Genomic DNA, 18,773 nt, shown 5'->3' with positions numbered 1-18,773 from the left:
ATTCAGCAAACACTTTACAGCAGAGGTGTCAAACTCGCGGCCCGAGGTGAACATTTTTGCGGCCCAGTCAATATATTCGACGCAAAGTGAAAATAAAATAGAAATGTGAATTAGAAAGAAAACTAGCATACGAAATTATAATATACTTTATTTATAAACTATGCGGATCATTTTAAATTGTACGCGTGAAAATGTAAAATTGTAATTGGCTTGCGGCACCTGCCATTCCAGGGATCGTATCAAAAATACACAGAAAAAATTTCAAATCTTAGAACAGAATTTGAAACAAGGTTTAAAGATCTTAATTCTTTGGAAGACAAATTTTGTTTGTTTTAGTCGATTTTCTCAATAAATATAGACTCAGTGCCCAGTAATATGCAAATGGAAGTGATTGAGATTCAATGCGATTCAAATTTGAAGGCAAAATTCATTGAAGTGGGTATGCCTGAATTTTACAAATATTTACCGGCAAGATTTGAAAATACTCGAAAATTCGCATATGAAATTAATTCCATGTTTGGAAGTACTTATCAGTGCGAGCAATTATTTTCTGTTATGAACAGAAATAAATCTCCTGTTCGAAACCGTATTAATAACGCTCACGTTGGGTCAATTTTGAAAGTAGTCACGTCCAATAAAATTTCTCCCGAAATAAGCAAGATAGTAGCAGAGAAGAGATGTCAAGTATCATACAATAATTTAACTTTACATATGCTTATTACAATGTATTATTCAAAATAAAAATATTTGTTTCTAAGAACATTGATTTATTTTTTGCAGCCCACCTAAAGTTAAGCATTGTTTATTTGGCCCAAGTTAGCTTTTGAGTTTGACACCCCTGCCTTACAGGAACATCTTGCAGTTCCCAGGCCTTAACACAATGCTGCCCTAAATGCTCAAATCTTTGAGCATTATAGACCTCACAATCACAAAGTACACGTCATGATGTCTCTTCTTCAAGGTGACAACCTCTGCAAAGAGGATTAGTTTCAATACCCATTACATATTAATAAATACAGTTATTGTTAAGTATTTTTTTAATAAGATGATTGTTTTCGTATTTTAATTTTCAATAATTAAAAAATTAACCTATTGGATAAATTACAACACATTTTTATTTATAATTATTAAATATTTTCCACACCAAAATTTGGGTTTTTGACAGTGATTGTCAAATCAAAAAGAAAGTTTAATATTAAAATATTTTAAGAACATGATTGATCACTTCTTATTTTATATGAATGTTTATTTATAATAGCTAATAATTATCCTTACACCAAAGTTTTGGGTCTTTGACAATTGTCAAAAACTGTGTCAAAAAGAAATTTTGACATAATGGTTTAATACATGTTTAAAACTGCATAGAACCATCAATTATCAAAAACTTCTAAACCTTGATTTCAGCGAGTCCTATACAGTGCTGTCCCAAGCTTGATGTATGAAAATTTGGCAACTTCAAATAATTAGATGAAATAATTTTTTATTTCTTTATGTCACCTTTGAAAAAAAGAAACTGCAATTTTTGTGTTTTTAACATATATAATTAATATCAGTATCTTATATATTGATTTAAAAAATTTATAAATATTTTCAGTATTTTGCATATTTTAATTTGTTATGAATAAAATGTACCCTTAGATTTTTATCATCAATTTGTGAATAATTTTTATTGAACACAATTTTTTTACAATTTAAAGCAGTACATTTTTTCTTATAACTTCTAAATAACTAATATCTTTTCATTTTTTTGCAATTTAATGCAGAAAAAGTCATTTTTTCAAATTTAGAAAAAATAGTGTCCAATTTGAAGAGGTAGAAAATAACGTTTCAGGGCAAAAATGACAGTCTGAGTGTGGTTATGGGAGTGTTCGCTTCGAAGAGAATGTATATAATGGTTTATTCATAGAAGATTCAGGGAGAATTAAAAATATGTCCGTATTGAGAGACATTCATTTCACAGGAGTGACCATAGGAGGTTTCACAGTCATTGAAATCAACTTTGCTTGTAGAAAGCTAAATATTTGGCAAATTTTTTTAGGGCAAACAAGATTTTAAGCAATAAATATTTAAGAACTGTATATAGTTACTAAATCATTTTCTTTTAGTGAGCTATATAAATTTTTCTTATTGAAATCTATAGGTAAACAGATGCTCTTAAAATCAGAAATATGCTTGATATTTTTTAATATTAATGTTCTTCGATAACATAATTATGCACAAAATTGAATATGATTGCAGAAATGTTTTATTACAACTTAATGAACAATAAAGAAATTTTATAATGCAAGTGAAATTGCAGAAAAAAAAAAATTTAAATAATTTTGCATCCAAAGATATATAAATGGTTTGTAACATTTGATATGTTTCATGATATTTATATGTTTTATAACATTGATTATATCATGATTCTTAACCTTTAAACTTCAATATTGTAACAAATCTAAATTTTAATGTTTAATTGTGTGACTTTTTAGGAAAATTTTCAATTGGAAAATATGTATTTGATAGAGTCAAAGCAAAAAATTCGAAACAAATAAAAAAATAATTATAGCAATTGAGGAGAAAAGCCGACAGTGTTATTTATCTGACCTACAAAGGGCACACTAAAACAAAAAGTACTATCATAATTTCTAAATATGAACCATTTTAAATACGTTCCTCTCTATGATTCATAAAATCAGCATCTCAAGGAAAATAAACAAAGACATCTTATGCCTTTATGAAATTAAATTCATTTTTCAGAGTTTCTGACGGAGAGATACTACTAAGAGATTCCTTTAATATGAGTCTTATTGCATCGTACTTACTTTCAAAATTACAATTTAATTTTAAGAGTTCCCATTTCAAGCGCTTTTCTCTCCATATCAACAAACTATAACCGGTGATTTGGTTATGATCGGTTTTGTTTTCAGCTTTCTTTTCTGAACGGTAGCAGACGACCGAAACGGTCGGAGTAAGTTCACGTCAACTGGCAATTGGGGAAGTCTGTGCGCGTGCTCGAACTCTACTATTTGGTAGATCTATTTGGTAAACAAGATCTACATTCTTCCAAAGCGTGTGGGATACTTTAACGCATGCGCTGTAAGACGAAGCTTTCTGAGTGCGTCATACTCTAACCGATTTTTTTGATATTAGCTTAAGATTCGAAGAGGTGGAAGTCTGCTTTTCTTGATGGCAACAGCTAAAAGGTTACCGTTTTTTATTCCCGGCGACATTATTAACCGTTTAGTCGTCAGTCAGTGCTTTCGCCTCGCTTTAGTAGTTAGCTGTGGCGTAAATCATGTACATCGCAACTGGGGGAGAGGAAGTGTGAGGGGTCCGGACCTCTCAATATTTGAAGAGTTAGAACCCAACATTTCGAGAGAAAAATTATTTCTATTTCATTTTCCATAAATAAAAAAAAATTTATGTTTTTTTTTTCCATGAAAAAAGTTATTATATAATTCGCGATCGCAACGCTCGATTACGCCCTCTAGCGGGAGCCTGTAAATATCAGACATTAATTTATCACGTTTTCATTCAGTTCCATCAGAATCACTGGCAGAGTCGGTCGCCATTTTCTTTGCACGAAATAAGAAGCAAAATTTCCCTAAGGAAAAAGCCGAAAAACTTGAAGAAAACTGTCCAGAAAATTGTCAAATCTTTCAGAAACAGAACACGCCAAACATTTGAAGAAAATTCCTCAATAATTTTCAACGTCTATTATCAACAAACTTGCAACTGATAACTTCCGATTTCGCTATCGCATACTGTTACAGATGTGTGTTTTAAGGTAAAATGCATTTCTTCTGTCTTCAATTCATTACAAATTAAACTGAAGTTAACATTGCTTTCGTCATTCCAATAAATAAATGTGAATTCAGAACGTCAAGAACAGCAATTGTTATAGAATATTCTTCTTTGTTATAGAACGGTATATATTTCTGTATCTATATAATTCGGAAAACAACAATAAAGAATCATCCAAATTACTTGAAATAGTGTCATTTGTGCTGATGATTAATAAATTTTTTATCGTTTTCTTGGTAAGTATTTTTTAGTTTTGAAAGAATAGATAATTTCAACTAGAATTCAGCTGTTCTGTTTTTAAGCTACATATTCAAATTCATATCGAGATCTTACAATTATAAAATTTTGATGTGTGGTATGTTATCTAAAAGTAATAAAGGGATAATCTATGTACATATTATTTGAAAATAAAACTTTCAAACGAAGAACATTTCATTTGGAATTCCGCGGATTTATAAAGAAGGTAAGTGTCATGATTTTAATAATAAAAAATTAGCTTGTAAAATTTTTCTTTTCTTATTTGATAATAGTTCTCTACAGAATGCTTTTTTACGTCTGATTAAGAACTATAAGAATGAAAAGAGAAACAATATGGAAGTCTCTTATTTCAATATGAGGAATTTTTAAAATCGTTTTTTTTTATCCTAAGAATTCTTTATTGTCCTTTTTTTAGTTTATAATTTTTTGATAAAAATTGTTGTTAAAATAACTGTTTTGAAAAATTAAATGGTATAAAATTATGTGCTAATGTATACTTCTTGCATATTCTAATGTTTGAAGTAATATGATTCGGTACTTACGTAATAACGCCACCGCAACTACAGATTTGGCGGTTTTTAAGTGCCACCAATCTACACCAAAATTTTTGCAACAAATCATAAAATAAAACACTTTATTTAAAATCAAAGTAGTTTATCGGATTTCGGTGGACAATAGGCAAAATATTTCGCTCCTGAAAAAATAAAATTGCATCTTGTTCTATTTTTGGCAAATCCCAAAGACGCATTTTCATAGCACTAAAAAATGGTAACAAAAATCGAAGAACAAATCATTTTGGAGTTCTTCTGATTTATAAAGCAGGTAAGTGTTAATTTTTATAAAATAAAAATTTTACTTTAAAGTAATTTTTTTCTTATTTGATTTAAATGATAGTTTTCTATAGAATGGTTTTCTGCGTCCGATTATGTATCAAAAAAGAAAAAACATGAAAGTTGTATATTTTAATGTAAGGAATTTTCAGAATTGGGTTTTTCCTTTTTGCTTTGTATCGTAAGCATTCTTTATTTTACGTTTTTTAGTTTCTAAATAATGATTTTCATTGAAACTTGAAATTTTTTAATAAAAATTGTCAAAAAACCTTTTTTACTAAATTAAATTTCATAAAATTATGAGGCTTATGTATACTTTTTGTTCATTTTAATTTTTGAAGTAATATGATTCTTAAAACTATGGAATGTTAAGTTTAAATAGGCCTTTCATGTTATATCATTAAATTTAGTAAAACTATTTTTCGGGCTTTAGGTTTCAACTCTTATAAGAATATACATATTTTTTTCTGCTTATGCGCAAATATTTTTCCTATGTGTTTTGGATGTTCCTTCTCTAAAAAAAAGAGATACCATTTTGTTTTCGTTTGCATAAGAAAGGATATTAAACATTTTTCTTTTTAAATTTAATTAGCCACGATAAAAAAGGAACGTTGCAATGCTACACGCTACATTAAAGACGTCTCTAGAGTAAATGAATGGCTGTTCATATAGAAATCGCAGGCATTAGTCTCATACAACAACGCCCCCTATAGTTCGTTGCGATCGCGAATACTATTCATTATATAAAAAATATTTATTTTATAAAAATATTTATTATAGAAAACAAAGCAAAAATATTTGTAAAAAAAGAAATACACCTCGAAAAATAAGCGAACTGCATCAAAAAATAACAAAATGAACGTTTATAAAAGTAATATAATTATTAATGTCACCTAACACCCGTGTGGTGACCGGGTGTGAAAGAATAGTCCCAATGTAGCTCATGCATGTCGTAAGAGGTGACTAAAATAGGTACCCAGTGCTCGGGGGTATGGCCGGGTACCCTGCTCCTGGGGATTATATCTGGGGACTGGTCCTCCTGGTAGGGGGTTGGGCGTGGGGCTAACAATCCCACCCCGTGAAAACCAACCTGTTTCGAAATCCAAAGAAGTAAATGCCGGGCTGCCTTCACGGAATTTGAACAGAAAACGATCAAAGGAAATGAGATTTGGATGCTGGAATATAAGCACTCTCTATCAGAGTAAAAATCTGCAATTGCTGATCGAGGAAATGGACTCATATAGATTGGGTTTGTTGGCCATACAGGAAATGCGCTGGACTGGCAGTGGAGTCTTGGAAAAGAGAAGACGACACATGCCTTTTTAGAGTTGTCACAAAACAAAACATTTATATGAAACTGACTTCATCTTAAATTTAAAAAAAACTCAGTTATTTGGTTATTGATTTCCAAGCTATCTCCCCTAGATTCTGTCTATTGCACTTAAAAGGAAGTTTTGCCAACTATTCCATCATTAATGTATATGCACCGATTGAAGAAGGAGATGATGAGGAGAAAGATAATTTTTATGATGAGTTAGATCGCCTCTGGGGCTTATGCCCTAGACAAGACGTGAAGATCATCATGGGTGATTTCAACTTTAAAGTTGGTCGTGAGGAAGAATTTAGACCAGTTTCGGGAAACTATAGTTTACACGATGTCTCAAATGATAATGGAGTCAGGCTTATTAGTTTCGCTGCCTCTCATGATATGATAATTGGAAGCACTTTTTTTCAACATAAGAACATTCATAAAACAACTTGGAGATCCCCTGATGGATCATACGGAAATCAGATTGACCATATACTAATTAGCTCTAGGTATCAAACAAGTCTTCTAGACGTAAAAACTCACAGAGGAGCAAACCTAAATTCTGATCATTATTTAGTGATCTGTAAGTTAAAGGAAATGATCTCAATGGTGAGGAAGGCAAGAAAGGTCAATTCTATAAAATTTAATTTTGAAAAGTTGAACAATCCTAAGGTTCGCAAGGAATTTCAAACTCAACTCTCAACAAAGCTTAATGCGAAAGAGGATTGTGATGAATTAAATAGGGAATGTCAAACTAGTAAAAGATTCTATACTTTCAACAGTGCAAGAGCTGCTGGGCAGGAAAAAAAGATCAATAAGAATTGACTGGTTTGATGAAGAGTGTAGAATGGTCAATAAAAGAAGAAATAAAGCTTATAAAAATATGCTTAACAGAAAATTTACGAGAGGATCAATTGAGGAATACAGGAGCGCGTGCAGAGAGGAAAATAAAATACATAAAGGAAAAAAGAAAGCTTACAGGGAGAACCAATTCAAAGAAGTCGAATCTCTCAGGACTAACCATGAAAGCAAAGCTTTTTATAGAGTCATCAATGAGAGAAGAAGAGAATTTAAACCTAGGATTTCTCTTTGTAAAGATGAAAATGGAACTATTGTTAATGAGAGAAATAAAATTATGGATAGATGGGTTGAACACTTTGACCATTTACTTAACTCCAACGAGTCAAGTGAATTAAATTTTATGACAGTCAACAATATTAATGATACACTGGTTGACACTCCAACCCTGAAAGAAGTACAACACGCTATCAACAAGTTGAAATGTAATAAAGCGGCAGGACCAGATTATATCTCAGTTGAAATTTTAAAATACGGCGGGAACGCTATTGTAAACAACATCTGGAAAATTATTCTATCTAGTTGGGAGAGAGAGATATTACCTACTGAATGGAAGTTGAGTATTCTATGTCCAATACATTAAAAAGGGGATGTATTGGACTGTCACAATTATAGAGGAATAAGTCTGTTATGCCTTGCCTATAAGGTCTTCTCAAATATCCTATTTGAACGGTTGTCTCCCATTGTAGATAGCGTCATTGGTGATTATCAGAGTGGCTTCCGCGAAAGAAGATTCACAGTAGACCAAATCTTCACCTTACGACAAACTTTGGAGAAATGTAGAGAATCTGGAATAAAGACCCATAATTTATTTGTGGATTTTAAGGCGGCATATGACAGTATAAATAGGACTGAGCTATTGAAGACCCTATCTGATTTTAATATTCCATCAAAATTAATCAGACTTGTAATGCTCACACTCACTGAAATCATTTCAAAGGTTCGAATTCAGGGGGAACTATCTACTTCTTTTGAAATTTATAATGGAGTTAGACAGGGAGATGCATTAGCATCTCTTCTGTTTAACATAGCCTTAGAAAAAGTTATTAGAGATGCTGGCATAAATACTACAGGTACTATATTTAATAAATAAGAGCAGATTTTGGCATACGCCGATGATGTAGATATCATCGCATGATCTAGGACTGCACTGAGTGAAAATTTTTTGTCACTGGAAAAATCAGCTAGGAGTAGGAGTGAACGTAGGAGTGAACGTGGAGAAAACAAACTATATGTATTGTGGTAGAATAGAAACCATCCCTAAATTGTTTGAAATAGATTATTTTAAATTTGAATCTGTAAAAATTTTTACTTATCTAGGATCAGAAATAAACTATCAAAATGAGATCAATCCTGAAATCAGAAAAAGAATAATCGCAGCCAATCGCTGCTTCTATGGTTTAAGATCATTATTGAAATCTCACTTTATAAAAAGATAGACGAAGATTTTACTTTATAAGGTATTAATCAAGTCAGTTTTGACTTATGCTTCAGAGACATGGACTTTAACAAAAAGGGAAGAGAAGTCATTAGCAACCTTCTAAAGGAAGGTCCTACGAACCATTTTTGGCACTATCCTCGATAACAACAACTGGAAAAAAAGATATAATTTTGAAATATATAAGATCTTTAATAGTGATGATATCATTAAATCTATTAAACTAAGTAGAATGAGATGGGCCGGGCACGCAGTGAGAGTGATCCCAGAACGAACAGCATTAAGAGTCTTTAATGCAATCCCCTCCAATAAAAGGTCAAGAGGAAGGCCCAAAAAGAGACCGAAAGACTGTGTGGATGAGGATTTTGCCACCCTGAAAGTAAAAAACTGGAAATCAATTGCTGGGAGAAGGGCAGAATGGGAAAAGCTTCTGAGGAAGGCCCAGGCTCACAAAGGGCTGTCGTGTCAATGCTGATGAATGTCACTCTAACCAAAATACACCGGAACCATTAACCCGGAAGTATAGGCGGTAAAGAGCTTGCAGTGTACCGTAGCGTAGAAAACACCATCCATAACGCATTCTTTCTATTTGTATCTTAAATATACAAATAGCAAATGAATTTGGAAGACTTCGCAAGCATGCTATGATGCAACGCAAAAAATATCAAACGGTGATGTTTTACGCTATTATAGCCAAACAAGGGTTAACACTAAAACATGGCTATAACCTTACACTTTTTTATGCTGTGATATTGATTTTGTCAAATTTGTTTCAGGCTCACGATCTGTTATAATTTATAAATTATAGAAAACTCTCATGAATGCTAAAATTGAGCTTAAATTTAAACACAAATCACAATATTGTTGTAGTTGTAGTTCATTTACGTCGCACTAGAGCTGCGCAATGGGCTATTGGAGACGGTCTGAGAAACATCCCCGAGGATGATTCGAAGACATGCCATCACAATTCTGATCCTCCGCAGAGGGGATGGCACCCCGCTCCGGTAGCCCGACGACCTGCACACGAAGTAGATCACTTTACTGTAGAACAGTTCAACGAGGACCAATACCGCCCATCTTCGGTCCCTACGCAGATTGATCCAAGTGGTCACCCACTCACGCTTGCACTGGCCTCAGCCAGTGATGCTTGCCTTCTGTGATCTTATAGGAACAGTGTCTTAACGATCGGTCCACTGCGGGACTACAAATCACAATAATCAAACTTCCTGGAATATTAAGCCTGCTCACACATCGCCTCGCAAGCATAACATCCCAGATAGCAATATAAGGTTTTTTCAACACAACAAAAATCTTTTCATGTAAACTTAAAAAGGATTTTTTACACGGTTTACGTGTAAACCTTCTAACCTTAAAATGAGGTCTGCGACAATCTGCTCTATTCTACGCACATTACCCTAATCCAAAACCTTGGAAAACAACCTTCAACATAACTACCTTAAAACGAGGTTGTCTTAGGGTTTTCAAGCGGGAAAAAAAACCTTGAATAGAGCTAGTTCTACGATGAAAATCATCTTAAATCTACATAATTATAAGGTTTCCGTTTGCAGCGTTTTCGTATGCTCAGCTAAAATCTACCCTGTCATAAGATTTTCATTGACAATACAATTTAATGCTATTGATAGCGTACGTCAGCTAAAACGTCATTCTGAACGTGATGTCATTTCTCCCACGATTGTATGACGGACCGTTTCATTATTTGTTTTATATTTTACTTCTTATAGCTTTCCCAGTCCGAGGAAAATTCTCCCTTCCATCAATTTTGCTTGATTATTTTGGGAAAAATAGTCATTTTTTATCAGTCTGACTTACTTTGCTGTAGGAACTTAATGATTTACAAGTTAAAATATCGTTTAATATGAAATTTTTTATTTTATTTACCGATTTGATTTATAAAAACAAAAAATAAATAGAACATATTTAATACTGAAGTCCCGCAGTTGACTGATCGTTAAGTCACGGTTCCCAGCAGATCACCGAAGTCAAGCATCACTGGCTGCGGTCAGTGTGCGGGTGGGTGACCCACTTGGATCAGTCTGCGTAGGGACCGAGGTGTGCGGTATTGGTCCTCGTTAAACTGTGCTACCGTAAAGTGCTCGACTTCGCGTGCAGGTCGTTGGGCTACCGAAGCGGGGGTGCCATCCCCTCTGCAGAGGATCAAAATTGTGATGGCATGTCTTCGGATCATCCTCAGGGATGTTTCCCAGACCGTCGCCAATAGCCCAATGAGCAGCTCTAGTGCGACGTAAATGAACAAAACAAACAAACAAACAATGTAATACTCAAAGAGGGTCTGCGTATTTTCTTCTTTCTTATTCATAAATTTATGCGGTGTGGGAAATTTTGATGAGTCAAAAGTGTTCAGTTTTTTGTATATCAAAGAAAATTAACATGAAATATCTTCTTTTGTCAAAATAAATAAAATGCAACTGATTAATTATCTCTTACTTAATATGCATGATATGATAAATGTAGAAAATTTAATGATAACAAAATATTTTTTTAAAAAAAAATCGTTTAATGAATGTAGAAATTCCAAACATATTTTTTAATGCACAACAACAAATAAATATTATGATTATCATAACAATTAGTATATGACAAGTGCATTTGTACAAATCAGATATGCCATAATTATATTAGGTATTTTGTTAATGTATAAAAATATTATCTGTATAATAACCATTAGTGAATAATACAAAACAGATATACCACAATTAAATCAACTATTTCGTCAATACATAAACAAATGATATTATAGGTATAATAACCACCAGTGAATACGTAACATATTTAACATGAAGGAATTAGCGAAACAATCTTCATTCAAATAAATGACTTCCTCGTCAGATAGGCTCCTTTCTCTGAAAAATAAGAGGAAATTTTTGAGTGCGTACTTGCGTATATTGAATGAAATTTTATGCATATACATATGAATTGTATGTACATACATATTGTACGTACAGGAATACATGCCTACATTATATGTATACAGGTGCATGCACACGTATAAATAAAAATACATGCATACACACGCAGTATATAATTATATATCTGTGGCTACTTTAAATATCGTTGTATGAATAACATTGTTATTAGACAGTACATGCATATAGTACATGCACACGTGAGTGCATTGTATGTCATATGGACGTAGAATGAATAAATTACTTGTTGAAAACAAAAAGCAGAGCACTCTGAAAACTTTTTGATCTAATGATCGGTTGTTTTTGTTGGTCTATGTCAGTGATTCTCAACCTTTTTTTCGTTGCGGCACACTTTTAACGATTTCGAAATTTGACGGCACACAATGAAAAAATTAGATTAAAAGTTGTTTAATTACCTATTTTACACTGTGTTAAATAGTTTGTGATAATAATTTTGAATGTGGAATAAAATAATATGCACTACAAAATCACATTTATTAAGGGATTAATTATTTCTTTCGACCAATTTTTTATTAGTTAGTAACAGTTATTTATTTTTTTGCTAGTTATTAATTGTTAGCTTGTTTTCTATAATTATTAACTGTTTTTTTTTATTTCTTGTTGACCAGTTTTTTTGCTAATTATTAATTGTTAGCTTAATTTTTGTTAATTATCCTTTGTTAATTTGTTTTTTAGTTATTCTTTGTTAGTTTGCTTACTAATTGCATAGCTTACTTTAATGATCAGCTCTTACAACATTTTTTAAAATTGTGTGTTAAACACTTCCATCTTATTTTAAGATTGTCAGAGACAATAAAATCGCCGACGAAGATGCTATCACGCTGTTAAAGCGTGGGAAAATTATAAAAAGTATATATATATACACTTTTCTTTATTTTAAACTTTACTCATGATAAAAAAAAGCATTATAATTTTTATTGCATCATTTCTAATATTTGGCGGCACATTTTAAGAATTTGGCGGCACACAAAAGTGCCGCGGCACAGTGGTTGAGAATCACTGGTCTATGTCGTACTAACGATGAACATTGGGCTAATGGTGTAGAGTTGGGAAACATTCTTGAGGATGATCCGAAGACATGTCAACACAATTTTGATCCTCTGCAGAGGGAATGGATCTCCTCCTTGACGACCTGCGCTTGAAGTCGAGCTCTTAATGGTGGAAAAGCTTAATTAGGATAGATACCGCACACCTTTGGTTCCTTTGTAGGTTGATCAAAGTGATCACCCATCCACACACTGACCGTAGCCAGTGATTCTTGACTTCGGTGTTCTACTGGGAACCGTGTCTTAAAGTTCACTCTGCTGCGAGTTGATCTAATAATCGGATATTTACGTTTTTGAACTCAATCTTAAGGGAAGGATCTCAAATATGTTAATTAATTAATGCAAACCATATTTTAAGTTATGAAATTAGACAAAAATAAAACGTACTATCTCTGAAAAACCTACCTTTTCTCGACGGATGCACATTTCTGACCCACAAAATATAGGGGGTAGCCGCACTCTGGGAAATATGGTCCTAATAATAGGTTGGTCAAAAGAGCCGTCCAACGGGTATTCGCAATCCGAAATAAATCGTCCCAATAGTGAGGTCTGAATCCAAAACTTAGACTCCTTAATGTTAATTTTACTTTTTGCGTATTTCACCATGTCTTGAGAACTTTTAAAACGAATTAAAGTTATTTTGCATACAAATATAAATTTCGTTTATCCAAAGATAATTCTTTGCAAAATATAACTTTCAGTAAATATTTACTTTTTTTAAATTTTATTTTGTAATAGCCGAAATTTTTTGATTATTAAGTATACAATTTTTTATAACATTTTAAAGTAGGAAATTTTAAATGGCAAAATACAACATTTGAGTAAAATGGATCGAATAGTTCCTGAAAAATTGAATTTTGAAAAAGTCGCATTTTTAAGAGCTATTCGATTGATTTCGTTCAAATTTTGCGCTTTGCCATTTAAAATTGTTTAACTTAAATTCAAAATTTTTTAGACTATCATTGAATAAAATAATAAAAAATGATTATTTTGACTAAAATTTATATTTTGCACGGAATTAGCTTTTGACAAATGAATTTTTTTATTGAGAGCAAAAATTTTTTCAATTCACTTAAGATGCTCTCAAGATGTGGTCTCATACGTAAAAAATATTAACATTAAGGGAACCGCTCTTCTGACTACAACTATTGGGATTATTTTTTTCCAGATTGCGGCCATCCCTATAATTTGAGAGACAAAAACCCAAGTAACACCATAAAACAGGATGTTTGTTCAGAGAAAGTATGTTTTTGTGTCTGATCTCATAACTTAAAATATCGTGGGCACAAATTAATTAGCATATATGTCATCCTCTCGAACCTTTAAGATTGAGTCCTTGAATGTGAAGATACGATCATTAGATGAAAAGTTATTTAGAATGGACCATTTATTTTATGTGTATCGTACATACGTATATATACTTTAAGTAGTACATATAAGTATGCATAATCTCATGTACGTTAAATCACATATATGTAGATACACACATACTTTATTGTTGTTGTTGTAGTTAATTAACGTCGCACTCCCCCGAGGAAACTCCCCTGAGGATGATCCGAAGATATGCCATCACAATTTTGATCCTCTGCAGAGGGGATGGCACCCCCGCTTCGGTAGCCCGACGACCTACACGCGAAGTTGAGCACTTTACGGTAGAACAGTTTAACGAGGACCAATACCGCACACTCTCGGGCCCTACGCAGACTGATCCAAGCGGTCACCCATCCGCACACTGACCGTAGCCAGTGATGCTTGACTTCGGTGATCTGCTGGGAACCGTGTCTTAACGATCAGTCCACTGCGGGACACACATACTTTATATGAATGTACATATAATGTATGTATGTATCTATGTAAATGTGGGTATATTTGTACTCCCGTATGTTTGTACGTATATACACAATTTATGTTCAATATATGTACGCATGTATTCATGTGCTATGTAATAACGATGTATGCATTTATGCATAAACAGGGCGCAAAAAAGGGAAACCCCTGAAAATATTTTATCTATTGATCGGACTTTAATGTACATACTACTACTCGATCTTAGTTGTTTGAATGTCTAACTTTATGAGGAATTCAGCTCCTAGACCCTTAAAACAGGAGACTGCAAAATATGGTATCAACAGTTTATGAAGGAGAGCGGTAGAAAGTTTGAATCACTTAATGCTAAAATTCCTTTTTGCAAAGTTCGCCTTGTATAACTTTTAAAGCAAATTTAAAATTTGAATGAAATCAATCGAAGAGTTCTTCAGAAATAGAATTTTACATAAATGACTTTTTTTAAAATTGGACTAATTGGAGACTAGTAGTCCGATTTCATTCAAATTTCTGATTTTGCCTTTAAAATTACTTTCGTAAAAATTATGAAATTTTTTTTCTATATTTTGCAATGCAAAGTGTTTTCGACAATTAGCAAATAAAAAAAAAAAAAATATTTATTTAAGGTTATTTTTTGCATAGAATTATCTTTGGATGAACGAATTTTATAATAGTGTGCAAAAACTTCATGATTCGCTTAAAAAAGTTTTTCAAATCTAGCGAAATGCTCAAAAGGTTTTGTTAGCATTAAGAGATCTAAACATTAAATCGCTTTCCTGCCTAAACAACTTTGGCAATATTTTCAGGCTGGAAAACTTTTAAAATATTGACTACCTTCCATATGTTGAGGATCGAAAATTCAAATCCATCGAAGAAAAAAAAAAAATCGTTTTTTTTTTTTTTTTTTTTTTTTTTCTGGTTTTGTAACTTAAAATATCGTTTGTATAAATTAATTAGCATGTACAAGATTATGTCCTCGAACAAAAAAAAAAAAAAATTGAGACTCAAGACGTAAAAAATTTATATATTAGATAGAAAGTTATTTAAGCCGAGTAATTTTGTTTCGCACTATACATAAATATGAAGCCGAATCAATTTTTAAACTACATTCAAGTTCCGAAAATTTTGTGGTAGAAGCAATCCATCAATTAGTACCCATGAGCCGCTACAATCGATCACGTGATCTTCCATGTTGAACCCGAACTATCGCCTGAAACAAACTGAACTAGGGTGTCTTAGAACTGGTCACAAACTTTTTTTATGGACATTATTCGAAACTTGACAGTATTCGACGATTTTTGATCAATTATAGAGATCAAATTTCTCAAATGAATTCCAATTTCAAAATGAATCCCAATTATTCCTATAAGCAATCAATTCTACTTATGGTGATTAAAAAACGAATAAAACATATATTTTCCTGTCTTGAAATTAAAATTGCTTAAGCTAATCGGAAAGTTACCGAAATTGCAAGTACAATCTTCTAGCCATAGATGCACTCGAAAGTGGGTTAAGAAAATATTATAAATGCTACGTTTGGCAAAAATCAGAATCAAATTATAGTAATACACAGTTTCTATTTTAAAATCTTGATAAGTAGTCTGGAGCCTCATAAAACTTTTTAATATGGAAAAATCTTCAATTTCTGAAATATTATTTTTATTTGTTGAGCTATATTTTGGTATTAATGTAAATCTAACTAACGTTAGTGCTAATTTCCATTTTTTATAATAACTATAAATGTAATGTAAATGCTATTTACTTGAATCTATCGGCAACTCATACATCCAAAAAAAAAAATAATAATTAAGGTAAAATAGTAATAATAGTAATAAATTAAAGTATTGATAATTAAATTTAAATTATAGTTTCAGTGTTAGCTTGAAACTTACTGAAATTAAGAAGGGAGCATAATAACCGTTTAATGTCCTATGGGTAAGGCCGTTCCAAGCATAAATTTAAGTTTTAAATTAAGTTAATATTAATTGATAATCTTAAAAAAACAAATAACAATGCGTAAATTAAATACTTAATAAGGCAAATGAAATGCAATTAAACCGTGCACCTACTTTCTATATCAAAACAGGGAAATATCTTAAACTTGGAACAATAAAACAGAATATCATTAAGAAACTTCAATTTTAAACTATTATCAAGCAAGTAAACTCCAAAAGTGTAAATGATCAGAAGCCGTAATATTAGTGCAAAGTTGCGCATTACGTAAGCAGCAGTTTTTAAGAAAGTATTTTGAGAGAGAGGAGAATCTGGGGCTTACAATAATTTTCAAAAGTTAAATTTATTTTCTTTTATTTTTTTATTTTCTTTTATTTTTTTATTTTCTTTTATTTTTTTATTTTCTTTTATTTTTTTATTTTCTTTTATTTTTTTATTTTCTTTTATTTTCTTATTTTCTTTTATTTTTGTTATTATTTTTAATTGAATAAGAATATTGAAGTTTGAACATTAAGCATTGCCTCAAAGTTTTGGTACAATAAGGATAATAGAAGTTTTTCTAGTTTTTAAAAGAACTTCGTTTAAAATTTTATTTATCGCTTTTCCATTTTAATTTTATGTATTTTAGACGTATATTTGTATATTAAACAGACTTATATTAAACAGACGTATATTAAACACGTATATTAAACAGACCTATAGAAAAACTTGTTTTTCTTTTTATTAGTTCCTTTTACATTCTTTTCATTTTAAATTCTTATTTTCAACAATGTTTTGCCGATATTGAATAGAAAAATTCGTGACACGAAAAAACTGCTGCAAAATTTCAGGAATGGTTGAACATATACATACCTGCTTAAAGAACTTTTTCGAGAAAATCTTTTACAGCAGTGACAAAATTTTAATTGAAGAATTGAAAATTTAAATTTTTACATCCTTTTAAAATATGTAATTTCACATGACAAAATGTAAAATTTGAGCATAATCGGTTGAATAGTTTCGGAGAAATCGAATTTTAACTATACACAGAAACAATTCGATAGATTTAGCTCGATTTTGCATTTTGCCATGTAAAATTATGTACATAAAAATTGTATAAAAAGTTGTCTGCCTTATAATTGAAAAATTTTCCAGCTATTATTTAATAGCGTAATAAAAAATAATAAATATTTACTAAAGTTTGTTTTCTGCATGCAATTATCTTTGGATAAACGAATTTTAAAATTATGATCAAAATTTTTTTAACTCGCTTAAAAAGGTCTCTATGTATGGTGAAATATGCAAAATGTAAAATTAAGATAGAAGCATCCAAACTTTGGACCCCCCTCATGATCAAACTATAGGGACAATATTCCCCAGAATGTGGCTACCCTCTAAATTTTGGGGGTTCAAAATCTGAATCCGTCGGAAAAAAGGTATGTTTATTCAGAGAAAACACATTTTTGTGATTAATTTCGAAAATTAAAAAATCGCCTGCACTAATTAATTAGCATATTTGAGATCACATATTTGAGTCACTAAATTAAAAATTAATCCGTGACTAGGGCCGAACTCCTGACCACCGAGTCTACAAATTTTTTTACCCATCTCGCTAACAACCACACCACGACTCACACGTTGCTTCCACGAATATATAGCTTAGAGAACTTCCGTCCGGTTAATTAACAAAATCTATTTTGGCCCATTGTGTGCCCCCTAATTAGCGTATAAAAATTTATTTTGGTACGATTGTTTGGTATATAAAACTCTAATTTCTGGCAGAGTTTAAAAATTATAAATTAATATTAAAGGGAGTTACGGATTGAGTCGTGTGCGTAGCTTCGGAGTCGAAATTTATCCGTTTTTCAGCTATTATTCCCTCTTTGCCAAAGAAAAATAATTATTTTTCTATATATAACACTTTATTCACGTTGAAATATCGAAAAATAAATTTTAAAAAATAAAATAAAGTAAATGGAAACAAAAATTAAAAATTAATCCGTGACCAGGACCGATCCCCTGACCACCAAGTCTACAAACTTCTTTACCCATGCCGCTAACAACCACACCATGACTCACACTTTTGCTTCCACGAATATATAGCTTAAAGAACTTCCTTCCGGTTAATTAACAAAATCTATTTCGGCCCATTATTTGCCCCCTAATTAGCGTATAAAAATTTACTTTGATACGATTGTTTGGTATTTAAAACTCTAATTTCTGGCAGAGTTTGTAAATTATAAGTCAAAATTAAAGGCAGTTACGGAGTCAGTCGTGTGCGTAGCTCCGAAGTCGAAATTTATCCGTTTTTCAGCTATTATTCCCTCTTTGCCAAAGAAAAATAATTATTTTTATATATATAACACTTTATTCACGTTGAAATATCGAAAAATAAATTTTAAAAAATAAAATAAAGTAAATAGAAAAAAAAATTAAAAAATAATCCGTGACCAGGACCGAACACTTGACCACCGAGTCTACAAACTTTCCATGGCGCTAACAACCACACCACGACTCACACGT

General features: G+C 31.7%; 2 protein-coding genes across 2 annotated transcripts in view; one reads left to right on the top strand and one right to left on the bottom strand.

Moving 5' to 3' along the window:
* LOC107451026 (adiponectin receptor protein) overlaps window positions 1–3,161 on the bottom strand; it is a 46,292-nt gene extending 43,131 nt beyond the window's left edge. The window contains exon 1 of the mRNA XM_016066993.4: window positions 2,808–3,161. The gene's annotated coding sequence lies outside the window, so the exon portion shown is untranslated. The remainder of the gene's footprint in view (window positions 1–2,807) is intronic.
* Window positions 3,162–3,280: 119 nt separating this feature from the next.
* Window positions 3,281–7,011, top strand: LOC139427102 (protein CFDP2-like). The gene is made up of 2 exons (XM_087154505.1): window positions 3,281–3,309; window positions 6,303–7,011. Exons 1-2 carry the CDS (start codon window positions 3,281–3,283, stop codon window positions 7,009–7,011), a joined length of 738 nt encoding a protein of 245 aa, XP_087010631.1.
* The last annotated feature ends 11,762 nt before the right edge of the window (window positions 7,012–18,773 follow it).

The sequence above is a fragment of the Parasteatoda tepidariorum genome, chromosome 11, assembly GCF_982258835.1.
Source record: "Parasteatoda tepidariorum strain Cologne lab strain chromosome 11, Ptep-v5.0, whole genome shotgun sequence".
NCBI lineage: Eukaryota > Metazoa > Arthropoda > Arachnida > Araneae > Theridiidae > Parasteatoda > Parasteatoda tepidariorum.
The sequence above is the reverse complement of the archived record's forward strand: the minus strand, read 5'-3'. Positions and strand labels throughout refer to the sequence as shown.

Excerpts from the sequence above, each read along its gene's own strand:
- LOC139427102 (XM_087154505.1), top strand. The coding sequence starts at position 3,281 with ATGTACATCGCAACTGGGGGAGAGGAAGT. Across the intron at positions 3,310-6,302 it reads GCAACTGGGGGAGAGGAAGT|ATTCTGTCTATTGCACTTAA; the intron begins GTGAGGGGTCCG and ends TATCTCCCCTAG.